This window comes from Agelaius phoeniceus, chromosome 1 (assembly GCF_051311805.1).
Source record: "Agelaius phoeniceus isolate bAgePho1 chromosome 1, bAgePho1.hap1, whole genome shotgun sequence".
NCBI lineage: Eukaryota > Metazoa > Chordata > Aves > Passeriformes > Icteridae > Agelaius > Agelaius phoeniceus.
In genome coordinates, this window is record NC_135265.1 from 129,922,219 (window position 1) to 129,946,746 (window position 24,528).

At 39.2% G+C, this 24,528-nt stretch overlaps 1 protein-coding gene across 2 annotated transcripts; it reads right to left on the minus strand.

Annotated features, from left to right (window-relative positions):
- Positions 1-1,530: 1,530 nt before the first annotated feature.
- On the minus strand, positions 1,531-20,980 carry ATP6V1C1 (ATPase H+ transporting V1 subunit C1). 2 transcript variants are annotated; one of them, XM_054632412.2, is made up of 13 exons: positions 20,831-20,980; positions 16,865-17,047; positions 14,726-14,793; positions 13,557-13,642; positions 12,767-12,861; positions 8,994-9,085; positions 7,857-7,955; positions 6,480-6,548; positions 5,107-5,199; positions 4,925-5,018; positions 4,301-4,398; positions 3,053-3,179; positions 1,531-2,140 (listed from the first exon to the last, which is right to left on the minus strand). In XM_054632412.2, exons 2-13 carry the CDS (start codon positions 16,994-16,996, stop codon positions 2,045-2,047), a joined length of 1,149 nt encoding a protein of 382 aa, XP_054488387.1. In that variant the 5' UTR covers positions 16,997-17,047; positions 20,831-20,980; the 3' UTR covers positions 1,531-2,044. The 2 variants fall into 2 exon arrangements, with proteins under 2 accessions (XP_054488387.1, XP_077043442.1); XM_077187327.1 differs by having other exon boundaries at positions 16,865-17,027; positions 20,831-20,960.
- Positions 20,981-24,528: the final 3,548 nt, after the last annotated feature.

Genomic DNA, 24,528 nt, shown 5'->3' on the forward strand with positions numbered 1-24,528 from the left:
AGCACTGAACTTGGCAATTCTCTTTGCTGCAGTCCCTGCAGGGCCTGTCAGCCCATTTCTACAGCATTTCCACATCTCTCTGTTTTTCAGCATATTAACTGCTTCCCTCACTTTGGATGGTGATGTCATTCTATTGTCCACCTGCCCTTTGCCTCCATTCATTTCAGAAGGATCTAAGGCTGACTGAGCAAGCACCAGTATCTTGAGCAGGGTGAAATACACAGCAAAGCATTTCATACAGCGCTTACTGAAAACCCAAGCCCTTACCTGCACTTCTTTGTAGAACAGCTTTGAAAACAAAATCAAAAGAGAACTAAGGTGAAAAACAGAGACAACAGTTTAGCCTGATTTCTCCTGTGATTAGAGAGGCAGGACAAAAAACCCCTCTTTACCTTTAAGCAGTGTGTACATGTTATAGTGGGCTCAGAACCAAGATGACAACCTTTGTGAGCAGCAGTAACAAAAGCCAGTGGAAGAGACAGGGCTGGGTGATAAAAGGGAAAACCCCTTCCACTTGGGCACACTTTTAACAACCTGGACAACAGACTAAATAGCTGTTATCTTCTGTAAGGAACTGAGAAGTGGGAGAAGCAGAAATGTGACCTCAACAGGACACCTGATCTCACTATTTCCCTTTTTGTCTATAAAAACGGGAAGAAAAGCAAACATAAATTTACACAGCAAATATTTTCATAGATGTCAAACCCTATCAAAATCAGTAGCTAGATGCAACTCTTGCACTCAAAACCTAGACTTCCCTTTTAATAATTAGAGATATCAATGTAGGCATACAAAGTTAGCCAGTTCCTCCAAGGTGCTGCTGGGTTATGATTAGAGATTCCACAGCTGAAAGCTCTATAGTGCTTGAAGGTCTGATATTTTCAGTTAAGGACTAAATGAGAAAAGAATCCAGTGGTTACAGTACTTCAAATACTAATTTTGATAAATCAGAACTCCTCCAGTCTCACTCAATTCAAGTCAGTTTTAAACAATACTGCAGCTTTTACTGCATATTTAGCTACTCAGACAGGTAGAATACTTGTAATAGCTAGTACTGAAATAAACAACTCCTCTCTATCCACATTAGAAGGAAGCCATCATATTCCCTGTATGGAGAACAGATATTGCAAAAAAAAAAAAAGTGAGCATCTAATAGTACAGTGCACAAAGCTATAAAATTGTCTCAAGCTTCAACTGACTGAAAAGAAAGAAGAATTACCAAAATCCCAGCTCAGCCTAGCTTGTTATTATCCCAGCTTGCCATCATCTTCCCAGTGATTGTCTCACATCTTTTCTTTAGAGTTACAAAGATACAAACATGAAAAACACTCACACATGTATGTGGTGGCCAAACGACTTGAGCCTTTCTGCACAAAGCAGAATTAGTTCCTGCATCTCCTACAAGTACTTGTGCTGAAGCCAATTGTATCTCTGTACCAGTGCATGCAGGATGCAGCACTATTAAAGACTTAATGTATTGCTTCAGTTTAGACACAAGTATCTGCAATTTTACGTGGTAGAAGAAAGTGACACGTTTGCACAGGTATGTTTATTTTCCCTGCGTTTACAGTGCATCAGTTGTAATTTTAAACCATTCAGAAAGCACGATTTCATACCAATTTTACATACTTTACATCACAGTTCAACAACGTTAACACAGTTGTATCTACTAAATCAAATGAACAAAATGGCCATGAACATTTACACTAGTCTTCTGTAAACAAGTTTTTTGTATAAACAACAGTAAATGGAATTAACACAGACCACCATAGGAAAGAGGGATAAGCTTTTCCTTAAATAAATCACTCTGTTTATAAATACTTCAATTCTCTCAATATACATTTACAGACATAGTCGATTAAAAGCTGGTTACCTACACTGCTCTTTAAAAAGAAAATGTCTAGAGATGGACCACAGTGTGTTCAATTCACCTAACATAAGAAGCAAGCATATGATTAGTAGAATGTTAAAAGTATTACTATACTTCAACCTCACTTCTGTTTGTTTACATCAACACTGAGAAGATTGTCATGTTAGGGAACTTTTACTTGAATTCCAGCAAATTACAATCGATCTTGTAGTACACATATGGGTAGTACTCCTGTTGGCTGAGGTTTAAACCTGGAATATCCATAGTTGCCTGCAAATAAAGTTTTGAAACCAGTTATACTCTTACAATTCAGACTCCTATTAAGAAGTAGCTGAAATATTAATATGTTTTAGAATCAAATAGGCCAGGTAAGATTTCAAGGTTAAATTTTCAGATTCAAGTGACTGTTTAAGTAACAGGTAAAGTTAGAACTTTGACAAATGACTAACAGTATTTTTCATAAGTAAATACAAAGTGCTTTTTCAAACCCTAAGTAGTTCTGTACCAATAATTCACATCCATTGCTATAGTAAGCACATCATCACTATTACATCTAAACACTGCCAGTTTCTGATGAGAATGCTATAGGGCGCTGAATGATCCAGGACATTATATAAGTTCAGCATCTTTAATTTTCACCTAAATTGTCTCACATCCTCTTTCCACAAAAAGGTCTGGAAATACATTACATTCAATATAACATTAAGAATCTTTTTTAATTCAGCTAAACTCATGGTATCTTCAGTTAACCTTTAACTACAAACATCATCACTTTTCAATACAAAGCCAATTAGTAGAATAGGCCTCCCAACAAACCAGTTTTTACACATGAAAATGAGACCTCTACAGATGGAAAGGCTGATTCCATTTTGACAATGATTCAGCCTTCTACAGCAGAGGACTACTATGCTAACTTGTAGTCTGTATCTTTCCATCAGCAGTAGGAAAGAATGTAGTAAGAAGAAATTACATGTGACTTTTAAACTAGACAGCTCTTCAAATATATTGGTTGCAACTTTAAATACCATCTGCCTTGCAAAAGTGTAAAACAGAGGCAGCATTTTTTTAAGGAGACAAAATTCTCTGTACTGTGAGAAAATGAAGAATATGGAGAGGTACAGCTTTTTAATGATGCCAATAGACTTTGTTTAAACATACTAGTAGCAGTTAAAAAGTACTTACATCAATGATAGCTGCTGCACTGCTGTCAAGATGTTTGTACAAGTCATACAGAACTTCCCTCAGTTTCTTCATTGTTTTCTTATTAGGCTGAAGCAGCATTGCCTGGAAGTTAACTGGCAAACCATACCTGAGGAAATCAAGTAGAAAACCATGGAAATGCTGAAATAAACCTTCTTTCATAATTCAAAGCAGATTTTTTTTTTGAGAAAGAATCCTATTGCTGAAGAGGAAATTCTGCTAATTTCCATTTTTGCAAAACCATTCTGTGTCTACAATTCATAAGACATCAAAAAAGAACTTCAAGCTTAAAATAACAAAACAGAAGCCTAAATATTTTAAAAATAATTTAAAATCCTTGAATATTTAGCATAATTCTCAATGTTACCTGAACACAGACTAAATTTTGAATATTCCATTAATTTACTTTGCTTATGACACTTGGTGGACAATGTAGTTTCTACTTAATCTTCCTTTCTAGGAGTGTGGAAACTGCTGCCAACATTTCAGTCAGGTTCAGCTTTCTTCTTTACTCTTTACTCAAGTTTTGTCTTCACAATAAGGCCATAGCAGCAAGAATGCAAGTTCATGTGATTTGTTTTCTTTTTCTCCTCTGCTTTTCTCCTTTATGAAAAGTGATCTAAAAGGCTAAAAACACCTTGCCCTTTACTGACTGCAGTAGGAACGTCTTCAACTATTAAAAATAAAGGTCTTTCCTTTGCAGAACAACTACATCTGTTCTTGACTAGTAACAACACTTGTGGATAGTATGAAGAAAAAAAAGCAGACAAAATTTCTAATTAGAATATTGAGTGGTTTAAAACTGAAAAATTTAGATTACAAAAGGCATGTCATAAAGAAAAAGCATAGATTTCATGATGCCAAGCTATTGTTATTCTGAACTATTCAAATTTTCCATTTAAATATAAGATGTAGTTAGTTCTTGTTACAAGCAGCTCTTTAAGTAACCTAAAAATCAGCAAATATGTCTCCCTGCTATGTACAGAGTATCTGTAACTCCTAAAGCAATAGTGAAAAGACTATCCAAGGGGAAGATACACAATTATCTACTTCAAATATTTCACAACTGGCAACAAGAGCTATTGCCACCAACTATTCTTACCGCCCTGCTTTTTGCTTCCTCCTTCCCAGAAGAGCAGCATTCAGATGCTTCAGTTTGGTAAACCCAAGCTAGATGTGAATTCTTACCAAGTCTAGGAAGGAAATCACTATTCAAATCTGCCTCATTACCTTAAAACAGATTCAACAAAAACACGTAATGCTTTCACATGAATCCATGCAATGAAAGCTTCACTGAAATTAACTTTCAGCCACCGAACCAGAGGTCCCTGTGAAAGAAAAGAGAGGGAAAGAAAATAAGCTATTCAAACATCAGAAAAAGACTCAGCCCATTATGCATGTTTGAGCAGCTACTCAATATCTGTACCATAATAAAAGACAAGCTAAAGACAAAGTTCATTATGGACATAATTGCTCAAGAGTGTTTTGATAGAAAGTAAAGAGACATTTAATGACACTTCCCATTGTCCCTTCAGGTCCCCATCTCAGTTGTCATGATCTAACTATATTAAAGATCCTTTTAGTAATATCTGATTATGCAATTCAAACACTTGTCCATTTTCAAACTTCAAACATTATCAGCTGCAATACCAGCTCTTGGTTCAATGCAGTAAGGAGCACTTGTGCTGCACGAAATTCAATTATCCTGGAGTAGATTAGCTGGGTGGCAGGCCGGCTACATCATGTCATCCCTACAATGCTTTCTCTGAATCACAACTTCATGAAAATTTTATGTAGCAATAACAAGTCTTAGATGTCTCACATTTCTGTAATGACCACTTTATTAAGACTTACAAACTGTTTCTTCTTGTCAGTTGACAGTCTATTCATTTCTTCTTTATCGGCTTTCATCTCTTCTTCATTGTACTGGAAGTCACGGACCATAAATCTGCATTTGGAAGTGAATAAAATCAGAAGTGTCTATCCAGAGATCCTTCAAAGCATGAGAGACAGAATGCACACAAAATAAACCTTACTTATATTCTCTGGCTTTGTGCTTGAAGTCATCCACTGCCTTCCTGAACAAGGTGACATTACAAAGGTAGCTGTCTTGGTCCTCAAAGAGTACACTACACAGAAAGAAAACAGACCAAGTGTCAGAATTAACCAGGATCAAGCCAGCACAGATCAGTCACACAGTACCATGTGTTGTACTTTATTGCTACAAGGCAAGACATAAATGTAAATAATTATACAAGTTTAGTTCCCAAATTAAGCACCTCATACAGAATGTCACTGACTGCTCTTAATTGCTCCCTTCATAAATAATGGCAGCTTACACTTCACATTGAGAGACTTCATCACACAAAATCACTTCATATGATATTTGTTCAAATTAAAACTTATTTAACAAAAAAAGTAACTGAAGCTGGTTTAGTACTGAAACGTTTGGACTACAGTTTTATTAGAAATGTGTGTTTTAAAGAAAAATGAAATGGATATAAAATAGAAAAATACACAAATTAAAAATATACAGGTTGGCAAAACAAAATGTTTCTTAGGCTGCAAAGATGACCCTTAGATTTACTATTTTATAATTTAAAATAATATTGCTTATTTTGAGGCTTTACCTTAGGAAAAAAAAGCTTGACTGTTCCTCAATGTCATACTGTCTTCAATACAAGCATTATCCAACAGTTTAACAAGTTGCCTTTTCTTAAGCTAGCCCTAGGCCATGGTTTCCCAATAATTAAATAAGAAGCACTAGCAGGTCTTCCAAATGTGAAGCTATCCAGAACAAGTTCAGATTTTTTAAGTGGCACAGAACTGGTAGCATCAGATTTTCCTGATCAAAACCTCAGTCTGTCAGTTAAAATTAACCCCAAATAGATGTTTTGTGCTACACATGGACTTCATCTTTCAAAGTGGTTTAATCTTGCCCACCACAGCACCTAGCACCAGCCTGATACCAAGGACCCAAAGAGACAAGCTACCTTTCTTTGAACACAACAAATTTACACTTCCAGTTGTCCATTCTTTGGAAGCTTTCAGAGTTCATATAACTTGGTTCAAGTCCTGTGAATACAGACCTAAAGCTTACAGGCCAGCAGCCAGCATTTGCTGCTTATCTTCACCACACTCCACCCAGAGGCTGAATATATCTGACCAGAACTAGATTAACTCTTGAATCCTCTTACTCTTCTCACGTAAGTTTGATAACTTTGGTTAACCCTAGAGTTCTATTTGAATTTTTCCTCAATTATTTGATCAGATTTGATCAGATAAAGCTAGAAAGTTAGATATATTGACAAGTTTTTTGACCAATCTTTAAAATTCACAGTCTTTGTAGATAAAGACACCCCTGAAACACAGCACATGCAAATATGAGATTTAGCATTTCACAACTTACTTGCTGGAACGTGGTACAACCATCTCTGCTAGTGTTTCATACTGCTTAACCCAGTCATTGTAATTTAACCTAGAGAATACACAGGTTATTGTTAGACTTTTAATCTGAGATTAATGGATCAAGGGGTTTTTTTAAAGGTAAAAACATTTAATCATCACATCTTCCATCTCAGGTGTAGGTTTTAAGAAATATGCCAGACTCAAAAAACACTCAGTTCTCCTCATGCTGTTTTTATAATTATTGATAAATAAACTATAGTGATTGCAAAAGTAACATATTTTCAGTCTTCATGTCAGTTTACAAGTGCAACATTTTTTAAACCAAAGAACTATGAAATTAAATCATCATTAAGTAGAGATCTCAGGGGACCAAATGGAATTAACTGTCAAGGTTAATCAGCAACTCCGCTCTTTTGAGCAGAGGAATACTTCTTCCACAATTATAAACAGGTTCCCTAGACTCCTACACTTGCCTGAAGGACTGGGAATTTTGGAAGCCCTGCCTTTCTCTAGGTACTTGTGAAGAGGTTCCATCCTTTTAACAGCAAAAACAAGACAAATAACAGCAGAGATATTCTAACCACCTGCTTTCTGCTAAAGCCACCGCAAAATTGGTTTTCCTTCACCAGAGGGAAAACATGTGACAGACTCTAATGGCTCCTGTGGTAAAGAGAGCCAGTGGACTTTTCATAAATTAGGAGCTTTCTGCTTGCAGCTCCAGTCAAGGACCATTTTTTCATTTTACAACAGTTTTGAGGGCATCTGTATCACCACTTTCCTTGGCCAAGGGAAAACATGAGGTTTTTGTTGCTCACACATTTCAAATAAGAACAGCCTGCTCACCCAGCAAGCCTTTGACAGAACATAAGCAGGGATCCAATGGCACAGACTTAGTTAAGTAAAAAAAAAAAACCCAAAAAACAGTGTTCAGGCAATCTAAAAACGTGCAGAGCAAAGCAGTAAAGAGTTCACTCAGTAAATTATGGAAGTTGGCATAGTCCTAACCAGGATAATTTAATGATTAAGCCTTCTAATGTAAAACAAGTCATGTTTTTACTCAGCACTTATTTTCATAAGGACACCCTTATGGAGCATGTCTAGTCATAGCAAACACTGAATAAGAGATATAAATCTAATTTCCAGTTTCTTCAAGAAATTCATGAGCACCCAGCAGTCCTTAGAAGAAGTTTTTGTGAACAAAGGAACACAGGCACAGACGCTTACTTATCTCTCCTGAGCATATTAACAGTTCTGTTTGCTCATCCAGGAAAGCCCCAAGTAAACTGAGATGTCATTCTGACAGTATTATAGAGTTGTGAGATCTATTAAGTTATTTATATTTCTTATTGTATTCTACTCTTAGGATGAATAGACTTACTTGGGCACAATCACTAATAATGTGACCAAATATTCTGAATCAAGTACAAAGTCCTCTTTCTTTACAATATCAGCAAGACTTCTGGTTAGCAAGCTTCCCCTGCAGAGAAACAAAGCCAGAACAATTACACATTTCAGAACTGAATTTGTCTGGACAACAGTTTCCAGTGCTTGATAATATAACATTCTCAAAAATACATTTTACCTACACAATTGCTATTAGCAGAGCAAACAAAATGTCCTTATATGCACTTTATATCTCACTGTCCAAAGTCACTGACGTTTTTATCAGTAGCTCTGCTGCTGTGCGTCATTTCCATATTCCAAATACGTCACACGCTTAAGGGGCCAACTTGTCTTTTAAAAAGTGATTTAAAATTGCAAGAACCACTAAAGCCATTAAGTGTGGATTCTAGCACATGGAGCCTCAGAGTTATAACTAATGTAGTACGATCTACACACAGAACATCAATAAAAACTTAAAGCAGTGTATTTCCTTGTATTCATAAAAGGTTTAATGGCGCTCAGCTGACAAACTGCCATGGCTTAGCACAGAACTGATGTCTCACTCCTACAACAGCTTGTCATGTACTGTCATTGGAATGACCCATGGCTCTGAGTCAGCCAGCAGGCTTGTGCCATTCACTGTAATGGCAGGCACATTAATCAGCCCCATTTGCACAGAATAACTACTGTACCCCAACTATACTTATAATCATCACGCGTACGTGACAAGGCAACACACAGTCCTCGTTTAATTTAATATCTGTGTGTACCTAACAGCTGTCTCTGCTGGTAAATTCTGAGGGAAGAAAACCAGTTAAGGTGGTGTGAAGGGAAGACTTTCTTATTTAAACAAGACACCTAAGTAGCAGCACTACCACTAACAGCAAGCTCCTCTCAGAAGTTCCAGCAATTTATGCTATTTGTACATGCTTCTGTGATTTCTTAATTGCTTTTCAGTCACAGCTAAGTTAGCACCAACCAGACAGCTGATAATAAATGTTCTTTTATGACAGCTGCTCTTCAAGACTAATAAACACCTCAAAAATACATTAAGCTTAGAGTTAACATTTTCTTAAGTTTTCATAATTAGATAACGTTCCTGCACTACATTAGAAAAAATAATACAACTTACGCATTCTTTCTTTCCAAATTCTGAAGATTCCCTTTCAGATTATTGTATGCCGAGGCTCTTGCTTTTAGATCATTGTCAATCTGGTTTACTCCCTTAAAAATGAAAAGAAAAGGAGCTGTATCTAAAGAACTAGAATAGAACTTATGTTCAGCTTGCCATTACTTGGTCGCTCAAGTAATCCTGGAGGATGGATTTGAGAAGGATGGCTTAATTAGCATGATTACCAAAAATGATTCATTCCCAGCTAGATAACTTGGCAGCAAGTGGAAGACTACAAAACAAATGAAGCACTTTAATTAATGTGTGTTAAACTGCCAACCATACTCATATCGGTGTGCACCCTATACAAGGAGGTGTTTTAAAATCAGCACACTCAGTAACAGTTGGGTAACTGCAATGGCACAGTGTTGGTCTGGGATTATAATGCTGCCTACTGCTTCCTTCACTGCCTCCTCACTGTAGTAAGGAAGTACAAGCATGAAAAAATTCCCAGGGAAAAGTTTCTGAACACTGTCAAGGGACTCTCCCTTTATATAGACTTAGACCACTGATAAAACATTTTGTTTGCATAAAACACTTCAGCTTGGAGATTCAGATATGATTTTGTTTCTACAAAATAAATCTCTCTTAAAAGCAAGGTCACTTAATTAAATAGTGACCTTGTTTATGGTAGCACCTAAGTTGGTTTGTCTGTAGCAGGAAGTCATCAAAATCCTGAACATTCTGTTCGTTTCATGTAGCAACACATTAAGAGCTTGCACCTTTACAGATACAGAAATCCTTTAGACAAAATACTCTGAAAATGACAAAATTAAACAGATGAGTACTTAAGGCTATTTAAATCCTTTGACTGATACAACCTTTAGCAAAGCAACATGCGGAACTTTTCAGCAGGTGTCACACAACGCATATACCTTCATGAAAACTTTTTAATACTACAAGAAGTAACACCAGCACCTTTTTTTTTACATCTAGAGGACACCATAAGGGGAAAATTAAACAGAATATATTAAGCTAGTACCTTTGTGCATTTTAGCTCTTCCCCAGACTGACAACCCTTTGCCTTTTCCAAGGATCAAAACTTTCAACAACAGTATAACTATGCATTATTAATGACAAAACCCAAAAACTTTTGATACCATCATTGCCTTTACAAACCAGTTCCATTCAGCATTTCCTACTTGACAATACTTTTAATTGCTCTCATTTGTAGAGTCAGTAGTCTTTTAAAAAATGACTGCATAGATAAAAACCTGTTACTGCTGCACTGACTGAAGTTTATTGTGAAAAACAACCAGCTTTGCTTCCTACTGAATGTTAGAGAATACAGAACCACAAACCTCTATGCCACAACAGAGCTCTTGAAAATAAATGTTTGTAAAATTACCAAATGAAGCAACAATACAAACTTCCTTCTGCGAGTAGAATTGGTGAATAACTCACAAAGGTCACTGCAAAAGGAGGCAGACTCACAGTATTGCTAAGGAAAATGCTGTCTAACACAGGAAGCCTATCTCTACACAGAGCAATCCCAGATATTTAAACCCCTTAGGTAGTCATTGGCAATACATCAGTGTCTTGTAGCCATACAGCTGAAATGTTGCACTTTGATGCATGCCTGGGCTGCTGAAAAGGTTGGACATGGGCACTGAAAATATTGAGGCTGTCTCCTTGCATAAGTCTGATCACTAATTTCAAATCCAAAGAATAACTCAATTAAGTGACAGCTCTCAGCACAATGCCATCTCAAAAGTCTTCTGTATTCACGGTGGGGCTCACAAAATTTCTGTAAGTTGAAAGCTGAAAAAACCTGATGAAGAGTTTCAGCAGATATCATTTTATTTTAAAGGTTTCTGACACTGCTGTAATTTCTTCTCAACTGACAAATCCCCACCGCAATTGCCATTACTCATTTTGACAGACATCAGAATCTGCTGCCTGAGTGAGTGAGGATGACATAAAATCACACAGGAAATGTAGTAATTCATTATTTGACAAACTTTTCAAATTATTTAACATCAACCTGTCAAGAGGCTTCACAGATTTTAATTAATGTAGCTCTATCAATTTTCCTATATCTTCACTTTGGCATGTGATTACATGAAGACTTTATCTCTGTCAGGACTCTTTCTGCCTTGGGACAAAACTGTTTCAAGTCCTGTGATATGATCTCCTTGGGGTCATTTCTGTAGGAACCTAAGGCATCTTCAGTCATCTTCCTTCTCTACTTTATGGACATACATCTACGGCTCACAGCTGAAAATATTTTGTAAACTATTTGAAATCAGATTTATTACACATTTATGTCCTAAAGCTGTTCCTATGGAATACAAGCACAGCTAAACATGAAGCAAAATGGAAACCCCCAACAGGATGACTCAAGCCGAACTCCAGCAGACCTGTTTGTCTACATTTACTATTCAATACAACAGGTCAATGAGGTCCCTAAAGTAGATGAAGAATGTAAGACAGTTGAAGTTAAGGTTCTAGAGCTTTGTTGAAGCAGATTATTTATCTAGCAGACTCTGGGACACAGAATAACATGCACTGAATATTTGATAATTTTCAAAAAAGGGCATATCTCTTCATGTCCTAGATTTCTTTTTCAACAAATTCAATTTCTGCAAAAACAAGTGCTGTACTATAACTGCTGTAAAAGCTTAGTGCTTCATTTTGCTACCTTCTTCTGAAGAAGCAAATATGTGCTAGTGTCAGATATTAATATTTTTATTTTATATCTGTAATATATTCTTAATGTGCAAATCTTCAGAGCCATAAGACAGCCAGTCATCCTCTAACAAAAGGCCACACTGCAGGTGTTTTCCAAGAATACTTACTAAATGTAATTTGTGAAATAAATTCAAGATACAATGATAGTCCCAAAGAAAATATCAAAAATGAAAGTATTAATTGCATTTTCAGTCAGCTTTGTAGCATATATTAAAATTTTGTAATCTCTGCAAAAAAATTAATGTAATAGTTTCAGGAATCTGCAGTAATAGCAAAGCACAAGTCTGCCAGCACTTACCACCATCCCAACCCCATTATAGTCCCTACACATCCACCACCAAAGACTGTTTCTATAGTACCCAGAAGAGCCTCTTCTTTTTGCAAGTTATGTACTTCAGTTAGTAACACAGGCAGTTCCAAGAGCCAGTCTGTAGATTACAGAAAACAGGGAAGGGAAAAAAACAACCTGAAGAGGCTGGGAAGATCTTAAAGCAAGGATTGTCTACAGAGAATTCTCTCACTGTCTAAACCAGTCACTGCTGAGGATCCTGTAGAGGCTCACAAGCAAGTTAAAAAATAAAGCCCTTCATGTATGAAACACTTTGCCAAAGTAAAGATGAGGAAAACACATGAAAACTCTACATCTAACAATGAAGGCTTATTTCTCCCCTCACAACTGAGTGCCACAGCTTTTAAAATATGAATAAGTTCCCTGGTTCACTGCTAACAGCCCACAAGGTTTGAGAACATCAGACAAACAATATGCTAGTAGAGCAAAACTAAAATGGAAGCATCATTTCCTGGCTATTCATTTGCTAGCTCAGTGATCCTAGGAAACAAAAATCAGCAAAGACAGCATGTTGGCCTCCAGGGAGCACTCTCCAAGTCCTAGCCACATCCCATGTATTTCTTTGGTTACTAACTGCTACAAAGTTCATTACTATTGTTTGCTGGCTAAAACAGACAAATTGCTTTGAGAGCAAGTTTTGTGCATAAATATCTCAAGTTCAAATAGGGAAGTTTTATAAAACAAGTTACCTTACCTTTGCAATAATTTCTGAAATATTCTTCAAGGATTGCTTGATGGGGTATTTGGCCATATCCCACTGGAACCTTGTTATATAGGTGACCAAGTCAACTAAAATTTTAAAGAACTTTGTTAAGATTGACAATAAAAAGACAACTGTATTATATTCTGTGAAGAACTGCTCTAACAGAAGAGAACTGTAACAGACTGGACCTTCCCACGTGTGGACCCTGTTGCTTACGAAATTTGAAAATAAACAAGCTGTAAATTCTCCATGACCTCTGCCTTCAGACAGTGGTTTCACCACCTCTGTAGACTGTAAATGACATTTATTACTAAGTCAAGGATGGTTGGAGAACTACAGACAAAAGCAACTTCTTTTTGCTCTGTGTGAAAAATGGGTGGGAGAAGGGAAGGTTATTATGGCAAAAAAGGCAGCAATGATCATGTGGCTCCCCTGAAATGACAGGTTTGTACAGCTATCTACAAAAGACACTACTCCAAGCCCTTACCCACTGATACTAGCCTCTCTTGCATCAATACAAGCTGTGATAATTCTATTAAATGGCTCTGAAAATAAAATATTGGTTCAGAGAAAAGTGCAGCTCTTTACTGAAATAAAATGCACACTGGCACCTGTAGGCACCCCAAGTCCTTCTCAGCAGGGCTGCTCTTGATCCATTCATGCCCCTGACCCAGGAGCAGCCCCTTGCACTTGGCTTCCTGGTACCTCAGTAAGTTTCAGGATCATTGCCTTCCCTTCTACAGTTTTAGAATCCATTAGGATATCATGGTTAACACTTTACCTCCATTGGCCAGAAGATTCTCCTGAACTTTATCTTTACTGTCTTCTAGAACATCAGCCATATATTGGGCCACCTTCTTTACAACACTGAAAATTGGAAGATAAAGATATATTTAAAAAAAACAATAAATCCCCAAACCTGCCATTTGAGAAATACCATTCATAAAACTCATTTTAAGTCGCCTGAGATTGGATCAAAAGTGACTGGATCAAACAAGGATGATGACTGCTCTACATCCAAACTTTCTGAGAGCACAAGCTGGGCTCAATATCTGAAGGAGACCAATTTCTCAGTATTCCACACCTTTATTTAAAATCTCTACTGCTGCTACTCACCAGTTCTCAACAAGGTGAGGCTAGCTCCCTCACATTGGTGTTGACTTCAAGTGTAAAGTCACTATATTGCAAAATTTGTTTTAAGTCTGTTGTACTTCCAAAATTCTAACCCCTTTCTAGAAACAGGTAGAGGGGTAGAAGTCAACAGTAATACAAGCTAAACACAGGGTAACCCTGACAATGCAATGTGACACTCAAGACCTGCCTTCCTAACTGAAAAACCATGTATAATATTATTCACATGTGCCAGGCCAAAGAGTTTCCTTTTCTATTTAAAAATGTCTATTTAAGATTGCTCTCCTTGAAACAGAAGATGGCTCCATGAATTCTGGTTATGTGAAATTTTGCTACTTTTGCTTGAAATCACTTTCAAAAGGTCATTAGTTTCTTCAAAATGAGTAAGTTTTGCATTTTAATATTAATACTTTTAAGTATTTCTATGGATTAGGAAATTACATGGTTACTTTCTCAAAGTGTGTAAACAGTATTCCTGCTAGAATTACAAGCTTTTACTTCATTTCCTCACCACTTCCTGCACCTGTCAGGCTCAATTTTTAACAATTCTCCAGGACCCAGCACCACACAGCACTCCTGAAGAGAGAATGCATAATGTTCCAGTATTCCGTAAGGAGTTCAGAATTATTTTTCTTTTTTCAAGAACAGATACTGTGAAAACCAGCATCTTAGCTTTCTTAAATCTGAGCTTGCTGACTGGCTGCAGAGGATCACTGTGATACAAAAAAATGCTGAAAATAACCTGTGTATTATTAGAACTCAGCAAACCATCACATCATCATTCTAATACTTTCCATCCTAGTAAAAATGAACTGGTACCTCTCCACAAACGCATCCAGTTTAGCCAGCTCATCAGACAAACCAACCAAAACATCCAGTGTGCCAACCTAGAAGCAAAGATCAAAATGCATTAGCAGATGTATATAAACATAGAAAGAGAAAACCAGCTAACAGTAAAAGATACATCTCCCAAGAGGTATCTCTCCAGAACTACATAAAATGCTGGACTCTCAAGATTTCAGACATCTTGATTTACCAAAGTCACACTCTGTTTCACTTGTTAAGATATCGCCCCTGCCTCAAAACACCACAGGATCAGATCTAACTCACTAGTTTGGTGCTCAGTTTCAGTTCTGCAATCCAACCATCCAAAACATGTTAAAACAATGCCTATGCTAGAAATTGGGTGCACTTTTCACAAAGCAGTTGCTTGAGCACTTAATTCACTACTTTAGATCAAATGAGAAATTTCACTGATCAGGAATCTCAGCACTGGAGGCAACACGGGCATCGAAAACTTTGACAATACAAGAGTACTGCAGCAGTGAGACCAACAAGAGTCTGGACTTTTTGCATCTTGGGTAATAAAATATCTAGCTTGTCTACAAGCTTTCACTCTTTCTTCCCTTCTCCTCCAGAAAAACACTTTCTTCCCTAATCTCATGTATCTAGAGTACACATTCCTCACTGAAATATTACAGGGCTAGTAACATTTAACATACTTGTAATCTAGCATCTACTTTCTATATATCTGACCACTCAAATTCATATTAGTCCTTTTCTGTTTAGTTCTGAAGCAGAAAGGAGCAGAATTACTTAAGAAATATCACATAAAATGACTTTCCATGCCTCACCTTCCTGTGGGCCACAAGCAGAATAAGGAAGCTCATTTTAACTAGTTACTTAAAAGCCTCAGGACTAGCAAGTCTTTAAGCAATAAGACTGCTGTTCAGCAGAGACTAAACCACTGTTTAAATGAGTTTTAACTAAAGGTTCTCACTGCTTTAACAGTCTCACAGAAGCCAGACTATTTCCCACTGTATATAAAGTATATTCAGTTTCTGGCCCTTTTAGGAAACACAGTCAAAGCAAAAGAAATTGCTTCTAACCCTGATGGGCCCCAACAGATTTCAGCAATAACTCCTCTAAATGCTGCAGGCACCCTACAGTTTGAAAGCTATCCTGACTCCTGTCCAAGGATATCCTGGGAGCAGACAGACATTTGTTCTAGTCACTGTTCTAACTCAGGACAGTCCAAATGTGAACACAAGTTAGGGCAGTCTGAAGATGTTAAAAGGCAGACTGAAGCACTCTGTGCCCTGGGCTCATTCCTTAGCAGACACAGGAAAAAGGCATTATGCCACCTGACCTTGATGCACTCTGTAGACCAAGACTGATGGCATTTTTCTCCTCAATTTTGTAAGCTTTGATGGGCTTTCACCGAGCTCCAATTCTTGTTCAAGAAACATCCAGGCATTAGGAAAGACCTTTTCTAAATGAATACACTGGCTCACAACTTTTCTGTATCCTGATGATTGTATTAACCCAAGATTAACTACTTTCTTATTTTGTTACTATTTCTTTCTCACAGAATAGTTCAAACAGGTTTTTTCCCATTTTCCACAACACATTGGCAGGTCACACTGGAATGCTCAGCCAGAGATAAACCACTGCTCTCATAGAAGAATGCTACTTCTGGACAGAGAAAAGGCAGAGCAGCTCTTTGATCAACTCCTGTATTTTAATTTGAACCTTTCACTGTATCTCAGACAGAGAAAAGGAGCAGACAATTCAGAAGGGGAAAAAACATAAAATAATTTTTTAAAAAGGCAAAACAAAACCGTCAAAGGAAATTCTCAATAATCAGATCACAAGTTCCTATTTTTCTTCTCCAAGTAACTGCTACCATCATGAGATCAAGACTACAATCCTCAGAAAAAACTGCTTTATTTGCTGAAAGAACACAGGTTGCTGAATCTTGAAAACTTACAGTGTGAACAACTAACTTAGAAGTTCAGAAAAAAAGATAACCGTTGTCTGAATTATTTCTTAGATCCACACATACACATCAAGAGAAGTCAGCTACTCTCTCTAAAACATCTGCAGGTTTTAATCTAGAGAAACAAAGATGGTGCAAAACAAACACACTTCTTAGGACAGGACACAGGGCTTACATACCTTCAAGTCCGGAATATTGAACTTTGAATTAGTGGAAAGGTTGTTGTGTTTTGTAGTTGCTGCATGTAGCTTCTCCCATGTCTGCTGACAGGTCTTTTCTCCAGGAGCAGAAATCAGCCAAAACTCTGTCATTTTTGTGCCTTTATCTTGATGGCTGTTGATTCTGAGGATAAAGGCAAGATGCTAGCAGAAGGGAAGCAAGAGAAAGAAGAAAAAATATCTGCCATTAATACAGCAGTCAAAGCTTTGCCCGAAGAAAAACATCTCACTCCACATTGCTATAGTGCTGTTAAAGCCACTGTAAGAGATTTTACCAGAAGTATCATGTGGTTTCAAATTCATTTTTTCCTATCTTCCAAATCATATTTACACAGTCGGAAAATCTTTTTAAACTGCCCATCCTGTATGTTAAAGTGGGCTGAGTTTGCAACATTAGCACCTTTCATTAGCAACTGCAATTTCATAGAAAGATAACAAGCAAACAATCTAACTGAAAAGAAATCAAATAAAACAGGACCCACATTATATTTTCACAGCTATATACCTTTTCCAGTCTTGGGAGGTTGCAGTTTATTGCAGCCCCAAGACGTGTGAAAAGTCTCTGTTTTGGCCTGCATGTTCAAAGAATGAGTCGGAGTTCTTCAGTTCTTGGTCTCAAGGTTGTTTACTGTATCTCATCTATAAAATTCTTTCTCCTGCCCTGCCGAGATCTGTCCAGGAGGACAATTCCAGGCACTCTGCCTGCCCCCAGGAAGGTGTTATCTCTTTATACTACATACTACGTATATAATGTTTACAATTACTTTCCAATACCTATCACCTATGTTAGACAGTGAGCTTCTACTCTAAACCAATATAAAAGTGCCAACATCACAGCAGAAGATGAAGGTAGAGAAGAAGAAAAGCTGGACACACCCAAGTCCCTCCATCTTGTCCCCAAAACCTCTATTCTAAAAACCCCAAAATCTACTTTAGGTAGTGATAATTTTATTATTACACTACTTAAACTTCTGTGGCTTTCAGGTCTTCATACAGAGCTGGTCATTTGCTCCATAGGTCATAATCAAACCCACAGGTGTTCTGGGCTGTGTGCCAGGGTCTCTGAACCCCCTGGCAGGGGTCCCGGCAACTCTGGACACCCAGAGAGATGTCCTGAGTTCCAACATTCCAGTGTCTGTATAACAGACAACTTTTTCTGAAAACATCAGAAAAAACAAGCAAAACCAAAAAATTTCAACTCTGACATCTTTTCTCCAATCACTTTTCAGATTAGGACAGTGTTTTAAACTAAATAAATGCCTAAAATTATTTAAATGCAATAATCTCTAGTTTGTTCTTTCAAGTAAAGAAGCTTCTGCTGGCAGCTAAACATTTCAACAAAAAGGAGAACACTTTCTAGTCTTGATATCTCTGTTACAACTGCAAACCATCAATAAGATTACACATACTGGCATTAGTCAAGAAAGTGTTGGTACTAAATACAAATGATGCTGGCTTATGTTGCAGACAAGCTCAGGAAGTTAAGAGTATGTGTTTTTTTGTCACTAAGAAGCAGAAACAGCTGGTTGAGAGTTACTGGATGTTTTTAATAAGAGAATGAAAAACAAAATCAAAGTGTACCTTGACAGAATCTAAATTTTGATATCTGCAATGTCTTTTGTAGCAGCGTTAAGGAGTAGAGACTAACCTGTATTTCATGAGCACAGAGTACAGCACTCAATTTTTTTGAGGGAGAATGAATCAAGTGTTGTATTTGCTAGAACTAGTATGTGGTAGCAAACTTTGCCCAAAACAACACATAGGTCCTTCCCCTCTGTATTCATTCAAGGGTGTTGAAAATCCAGGTGAGACACAGGCTTGGTTGCTGATTCTTTTGCTCAGCTCCTCAGGAAGCCTAAAGCTGAAGTTTACCAGCCATTAAATCACTATCATGAAGCACAGCCTGGCATAGCAGCCATCCATCCTCCTTGGACTTAAGGGGCCTCGTTCCCAGCAGGAGATGATGACACCCAGTTCTGAGGCCCTTGACAGGACACACTCTGTGACATCTGGCACTGCCCACCAGGCCCAGCACAGCAGTGCCAGACAATGCCAAGGCAGGTACAGGTAGCTGATAAATCACAGCATTTACAAGACCAGACACACAACATCAGTCATCATCATGCCACAGGGCTTCTTGGTTTAGCACCAGCTGCAGTATCTCACATAACAGGTCTCCACAGGACGTCTATTAATTACTGATGATATGGAACAAAACAAATTTTCCTCTTATTCAGGCTACTATGATGCATTATCTTCCTTAATGCATGCCAGACTTGGCTCAAGAGAGGTTTTCCTGCACTCCACTGAACTCTGGCCCTATAAGAGGCACAGCCAAGGCTACAGTAAACTTCACCTACTCAGAGAGACACCACTACGGCTGACACACACTCTCAAAGTTTGTTAAAGCTTTAAATTGTTTTTGTCTGGATTTGACTAGGCTAGGACTGGAAAAAGTTGTTGGGTAAACTAAGTGGTGGCAGCAGCAACTTACAAATATCCAAGCAAAAGACAGAAAAGCAATAACACAGAAATCCAGAATCCTACTCAGGAAGACACAAGGTACATTGCATTCTCATGTTTTCCACAAACATCAATACTCTCTACAGAATACTTATAAAATTTCCAGAAGAAACAGTTGTAGCTGCCAGGAATCATTAAGTCACTGCACTTCCCTTTCTCCCTCACCATTTTTTGTCTGTGTGGTTGTTTTTCCTGAAGCTGTGTTCCATCTCTAACAGTCATGGGAAGTAAGATGATTTCACGTTTCAGGTAAAAAGGAGGTATTATTAAATACACACAAGGGAACAAAAAGCTTGATAGAAGAGTTTTAAATGTTTTTTACATGAGGGGCCTTGAAACCAGAACAATGGAGAATACTAAACAAGAAGTGAAGAAAGGAGAAGTGCTACAGAGCAGTTTGAAAAACAGATACAAATGCTGGTCAGACAAAAAATACATACACACTGATTGTTAAAACGAAAGCCAAGCAAATTAAAGGACCACAGGATAAAGCTGGAAATACCAAGTGTTCAAAATAAAACCTAGAATAAGCAGTAAGAATGGGTAGCTTATTCACACAATATACCTCTTTAACCAGGACTTTTTTGTAATGTTCACTGCTTCATCCCTATGTTACTAGGAAAATGGATTTCCAAAGAAAAATCTTTCATGCAGTATACTACAATCTAAAATAAAACTTATGGTACAACAAGTGTTGTACCCAGAAAAACATATAGCCACGTCAAAACAGAATCTCAACTACAGCATTGCATTTTTCAAAAAAAAAAAAAAAAATCCAGGGCAAGGGGCAGGGGACAATTGCTTCTATTTAGCTCAATAGGAAACCTCCGTTTACTGATGCGGCCCAGCACAGAGTCCCTAAAGTGTCACTTCTTCAAGCTCGTCTTCAGAAATCACGTCTGGTGCTTGGCCTCCACGTTCCCCAAGCAGAAGCGGCCATAGCGAGGCAGCCGGGGACATTGCTCCGTGGGGAGTCCCCACGCTTGTGCGGAGCGACCTGGGGCTGGCCCCGGGAGCGGGGGGCGCTGCCCTCGCTCCCCACGGAGCCGCCGAGCCGCATCTCAGGGATTGGATGTCAGTTCCCACAGCCCGGCACCGCCGGCTCGGGCTCCCCGGGCCGCGCTGTCCCTTCGGCCTCCCCGAGGTAAACACTCCCGGCAGCGGCAGAGCGGCGGCCTGGCGGCCCCGAGGCCCAGCAGAGCCCCCGGGAGCCGCGGTACCGCCGGGCCCGGCCGGCGCTGCCCTTCGTGCCAGGCCTGCGCGGCCCGGAGCCGGAGGAGGCCGTGCGCCGGGGCAGGCCGGGGCGCTGCGGTAGCCGCTCGGGGTATCCCAGACACTCGTCCTTCCTTCCGTCCTCCCCTCCTTCCCTGCCCCCGCCCGCTCCAGGCCCGGGCCCGCCGTTACCGTCACTGCTCCATCCCCGGCGCCGCCGCCCGCTCACCCGCCGGTGGGTCACGTGACCCGCGGTCAGCTGACGCCGCCGCAGCGCCGGGCACGAGGGGCGGGAGGAGGCGCTGTGCCGCGGCTGCGCGGTGACTGCCGGGTGCGCTGGGACCGCGGGTTCGAGCCCCCCCACGGCGGTATGGCTGCTCTGCTGCGTAGTTCGCCGTCGTCACAGGCGCCTCAGGGTACCGACTGCCTCACGCCACTTCTGATTAATCTGGGCTTGATTAGGGAATTGGTGTAAAACTACATGTGGCTCAGGGCGGCCCTGCGTCAAGAAGGCTTTGTACGATTCTGCTCTTTGGGCAGAGAAGAATGGTCGGGTTTGAAAGCATGTGTGTTTCTTGCTGTGGCCAGTAGATTTTCCTCAAATTACAGAAACACAGGGCCAAGGAAACATTTAGACTGGAGAAGACCTCTAGGATCATCGAATCCACCACGTTGAACACTACCATATAAACCAGACTCTGCCACTGGCTGCCACATCCAGTCTATCTTTAAGCACCTCCGGGGATGGCGACTCCACCACCTCCCTAGGCATGGACAGTCCATTCCACTGTTTAATCACTCCTCCAGTGAAGAAGTTCTGCCTGATGTCCAACCTAAACCTCCCCTGGCACAGTCTGAGGCCTTGCCCTCTTATTCTACTGCTTGTTACCTGGGAGAAGAGCCCGACCCTCCCCTGGCCTCAGGCTCCTCTCAGGGCTCTGCAGAGAGCGCTCAGGTCACAGCCGAGCCTCCTTTGCTCCAGGCCGAGCACCCCCAGCCCCATCAGCTGCTCCGCTCAGGGCTTGGGGTCCAGAGCCTTCCCCAGCTCCACTGCCCTTCTCTGGACTCGCTCCAGCTCCTCAATGCCCTTCCTGAACTGAGGGGCCCAGAACTGGACACAGCACTCCTGAACTGAGGGGCCCAGAACTGGACACAGCACTCGAGATGCGTCCTCACGAATGCCCAGTAGAGGGGAAAAGATCAGCTTTGGGAAAACACACAGTGCTGGAAAACAGAGTGTACTTTAGAGATCTTAGCTATGGGAACATGTGCTGAAATGCTTAACTGCTGTCAGTCTGCAGTGAAGGGCTTGAGAAAAGAGGAGGCTTGCATGCAGGTGACAGTGGAAAAACATGCACATGAGAAGAAACTGCTGCTGTTTTATTTTGGCACCTAACCCCATTTGTCTTAGAGTAGAAATGCTGAGTGAAAAAGAGCAGATTGTAAATTGCTCTATTGCTAGCTAAGTTGTGTGAAAATGCCTGTCATTGTAATTCACAACATTATCTGAAGAAAGCAGAAACTGTACACAAAAGACAAACTATTTTGGTTTGCTGGTTGTAGGGAAACAAATAGTTTGTTCCTATTTTTCTTCAGGTTTTTTTTTTTCTTTTTCCAAATAAGCAAGAGTTGGAACCATTGTATAGCTGTGGGTAGCTTGTGGGGAACTGCAGCAGAGAGAAGGCACAAATGTGACCAGAGATATCAGAAAGGTGACTTCACACAGTTTCAACCCAGCGAAGGATGTGGCTTTGTCACTCTGGGAGCAACTTCAGGCCTCTAGTCCTGTGCTCTTCTGCCTTTAAGTATTTAAAGATGCAGAAGCTCTAAACTCTGCTTAGTCAAAGTATGAATGTTGTTAAATAATATCTGATCTGACAGATCAGTTTTCCTTCAGCCATTTATGTTGTCCTTCAACCACCAGAGGCTGCTGAAAATGTTCCCATTGCTGGAGTGGCCATGGCCCTTTAAAATGCTCTTACATGCTCCTACTGGTAAAATTTTTTTAGAGAGGCTTTTCTCATATCAGTATAAAAAGGCTTACCCTAAACTAACACAGCAAAATAGAAACTTGACTACCTTAAAAGTGGGCAGACTTATTTTTAAATCCCAAATTAACAATTGCAGCAAGAAAAATTTCTTAATAGATGCATTATTGAGTTCTCAATGAAAAATCCTATAAAATTTCACAATAGGCACATTTTTGCATTAGTATTGCAAGCCATTTCCTCAAAATGTGGCAATAAATGCCATAGGCAAACACTAACCAGCAAATTCAAGACATTATCTGTGTTATTTTTGGAACAAGATAAGATTTTTTTGAGTGATCCGTAGCTCCAAGCTATCAGAGGGAAACTTGGATCAACCTCTATAAATAAACAGAGTGGTTAGTAAATGATACTCTAAAAGTCTTTAAGAGATGAACAGCAAGCATTTCTAACCTGCAAAATGACAACATGCCTGTAAAACTACAGGAGGGGATTCTGAGAACATGGACCTATGATCTGCTACCTAATGTCCACTGCCTAATGTGGTTGGTTCTATAATGATATTTGCCATTTGATTAACTGATATCAATGGGGTACAAAGCAAGGCTGTAGGCAATCTATAACTCTTCACTAGAAAACAAAAAATAAAAGGAAAAAGTGCTTAGCACAAATCAAACAACCAGGATATTAGCATTCATGGAATAAATGCACAGGACTGGTGAGCTGCAATATGGTCATTAAATGAGCTGTTGGTGAGAAACCCAAGCCAGATGTGCAATCATTATAAATGCTGTTAGGGTGAAATCTGTAAATAGTAGCATTTAAAACCACAGCTGCTACAATAGGAGTGGATATATGGTAGATTAAACAGATATGTTCAATAATATTTTTATAATGCTTCCCTGTACTATTACTCCATCTGGCCTGACAGGATATTTGTATGAAGACTCTGAAGCCTGGAAAAAAATAAATACTTCTTCTTTTCTTATGTCTTGAGAAATCTATTTGTTGAAATTTCATTCAGGGAGGAGGAAACTATTAATGTGTCTTTTTGATCTCAGTTATTTTCTGTTGTAATTTTTGAAAAACAATTATCTCTTTAAATCATTGTATAGAAGTTTTGTTCTATAATAAAAATATATGTCAAAAATTACTTTGGGTCAGGTCTCAGTGTAGGCCTGTATTGAGCTTTGAATATCTGAATGATTCATTTTTGTTGAATAACCTTAATATGCACAGGCTAAACACAGATTGACTTGAGTATGCACTGGGCTGCACAGAGGTATTTGAGATAAAACTACTTAGGATTGAGGAAGCTTACCTGGGAGTAAGCAAGAAGTGATGGGGGCACAGCTGCCCTTAGACTTGATCTTTTACCAGCTGCATGAAGTGGTTGCTCTTTTATATCTCTAGAGTGAAAATTAGAACATCTGAGATAGGTTATAAAAGTAGCTGCTGCAGTTTGAAGGTCCTGATGATGACAGTAACCCTACTCAGGGTTAGGAGGGTCCCACAGGATTTAAATGCCCCCAAGCACGTCTTTAAGAGATGAACAGCAAGCATTTCTAACCTGCAAAATGACAACATGCCTGTAAAACTACAGGAGGGGATTCTGAGAACATGGACCTATGATCTGCTACCTAATGTCCACTGTCTAATGTGGTTGGTTCTATAATGATATTTGCCATTTGATTAACTGATATCAATGGGGTACAAAGCAAGGCTGTAGGCAATCTATAACTCTTCACTAGAAAACAAAAAATAAAAGGAAAAAGTGCTTAGCACAAATCAAACAACCAGGATATTAGCATTCATGGAATAATTGCACAGGACTGGTGAGCTGCAATATGGTCATTAAATGAGCTGTTGGTGAGAAACCCAAGCCAGATGTGCAATCATTAT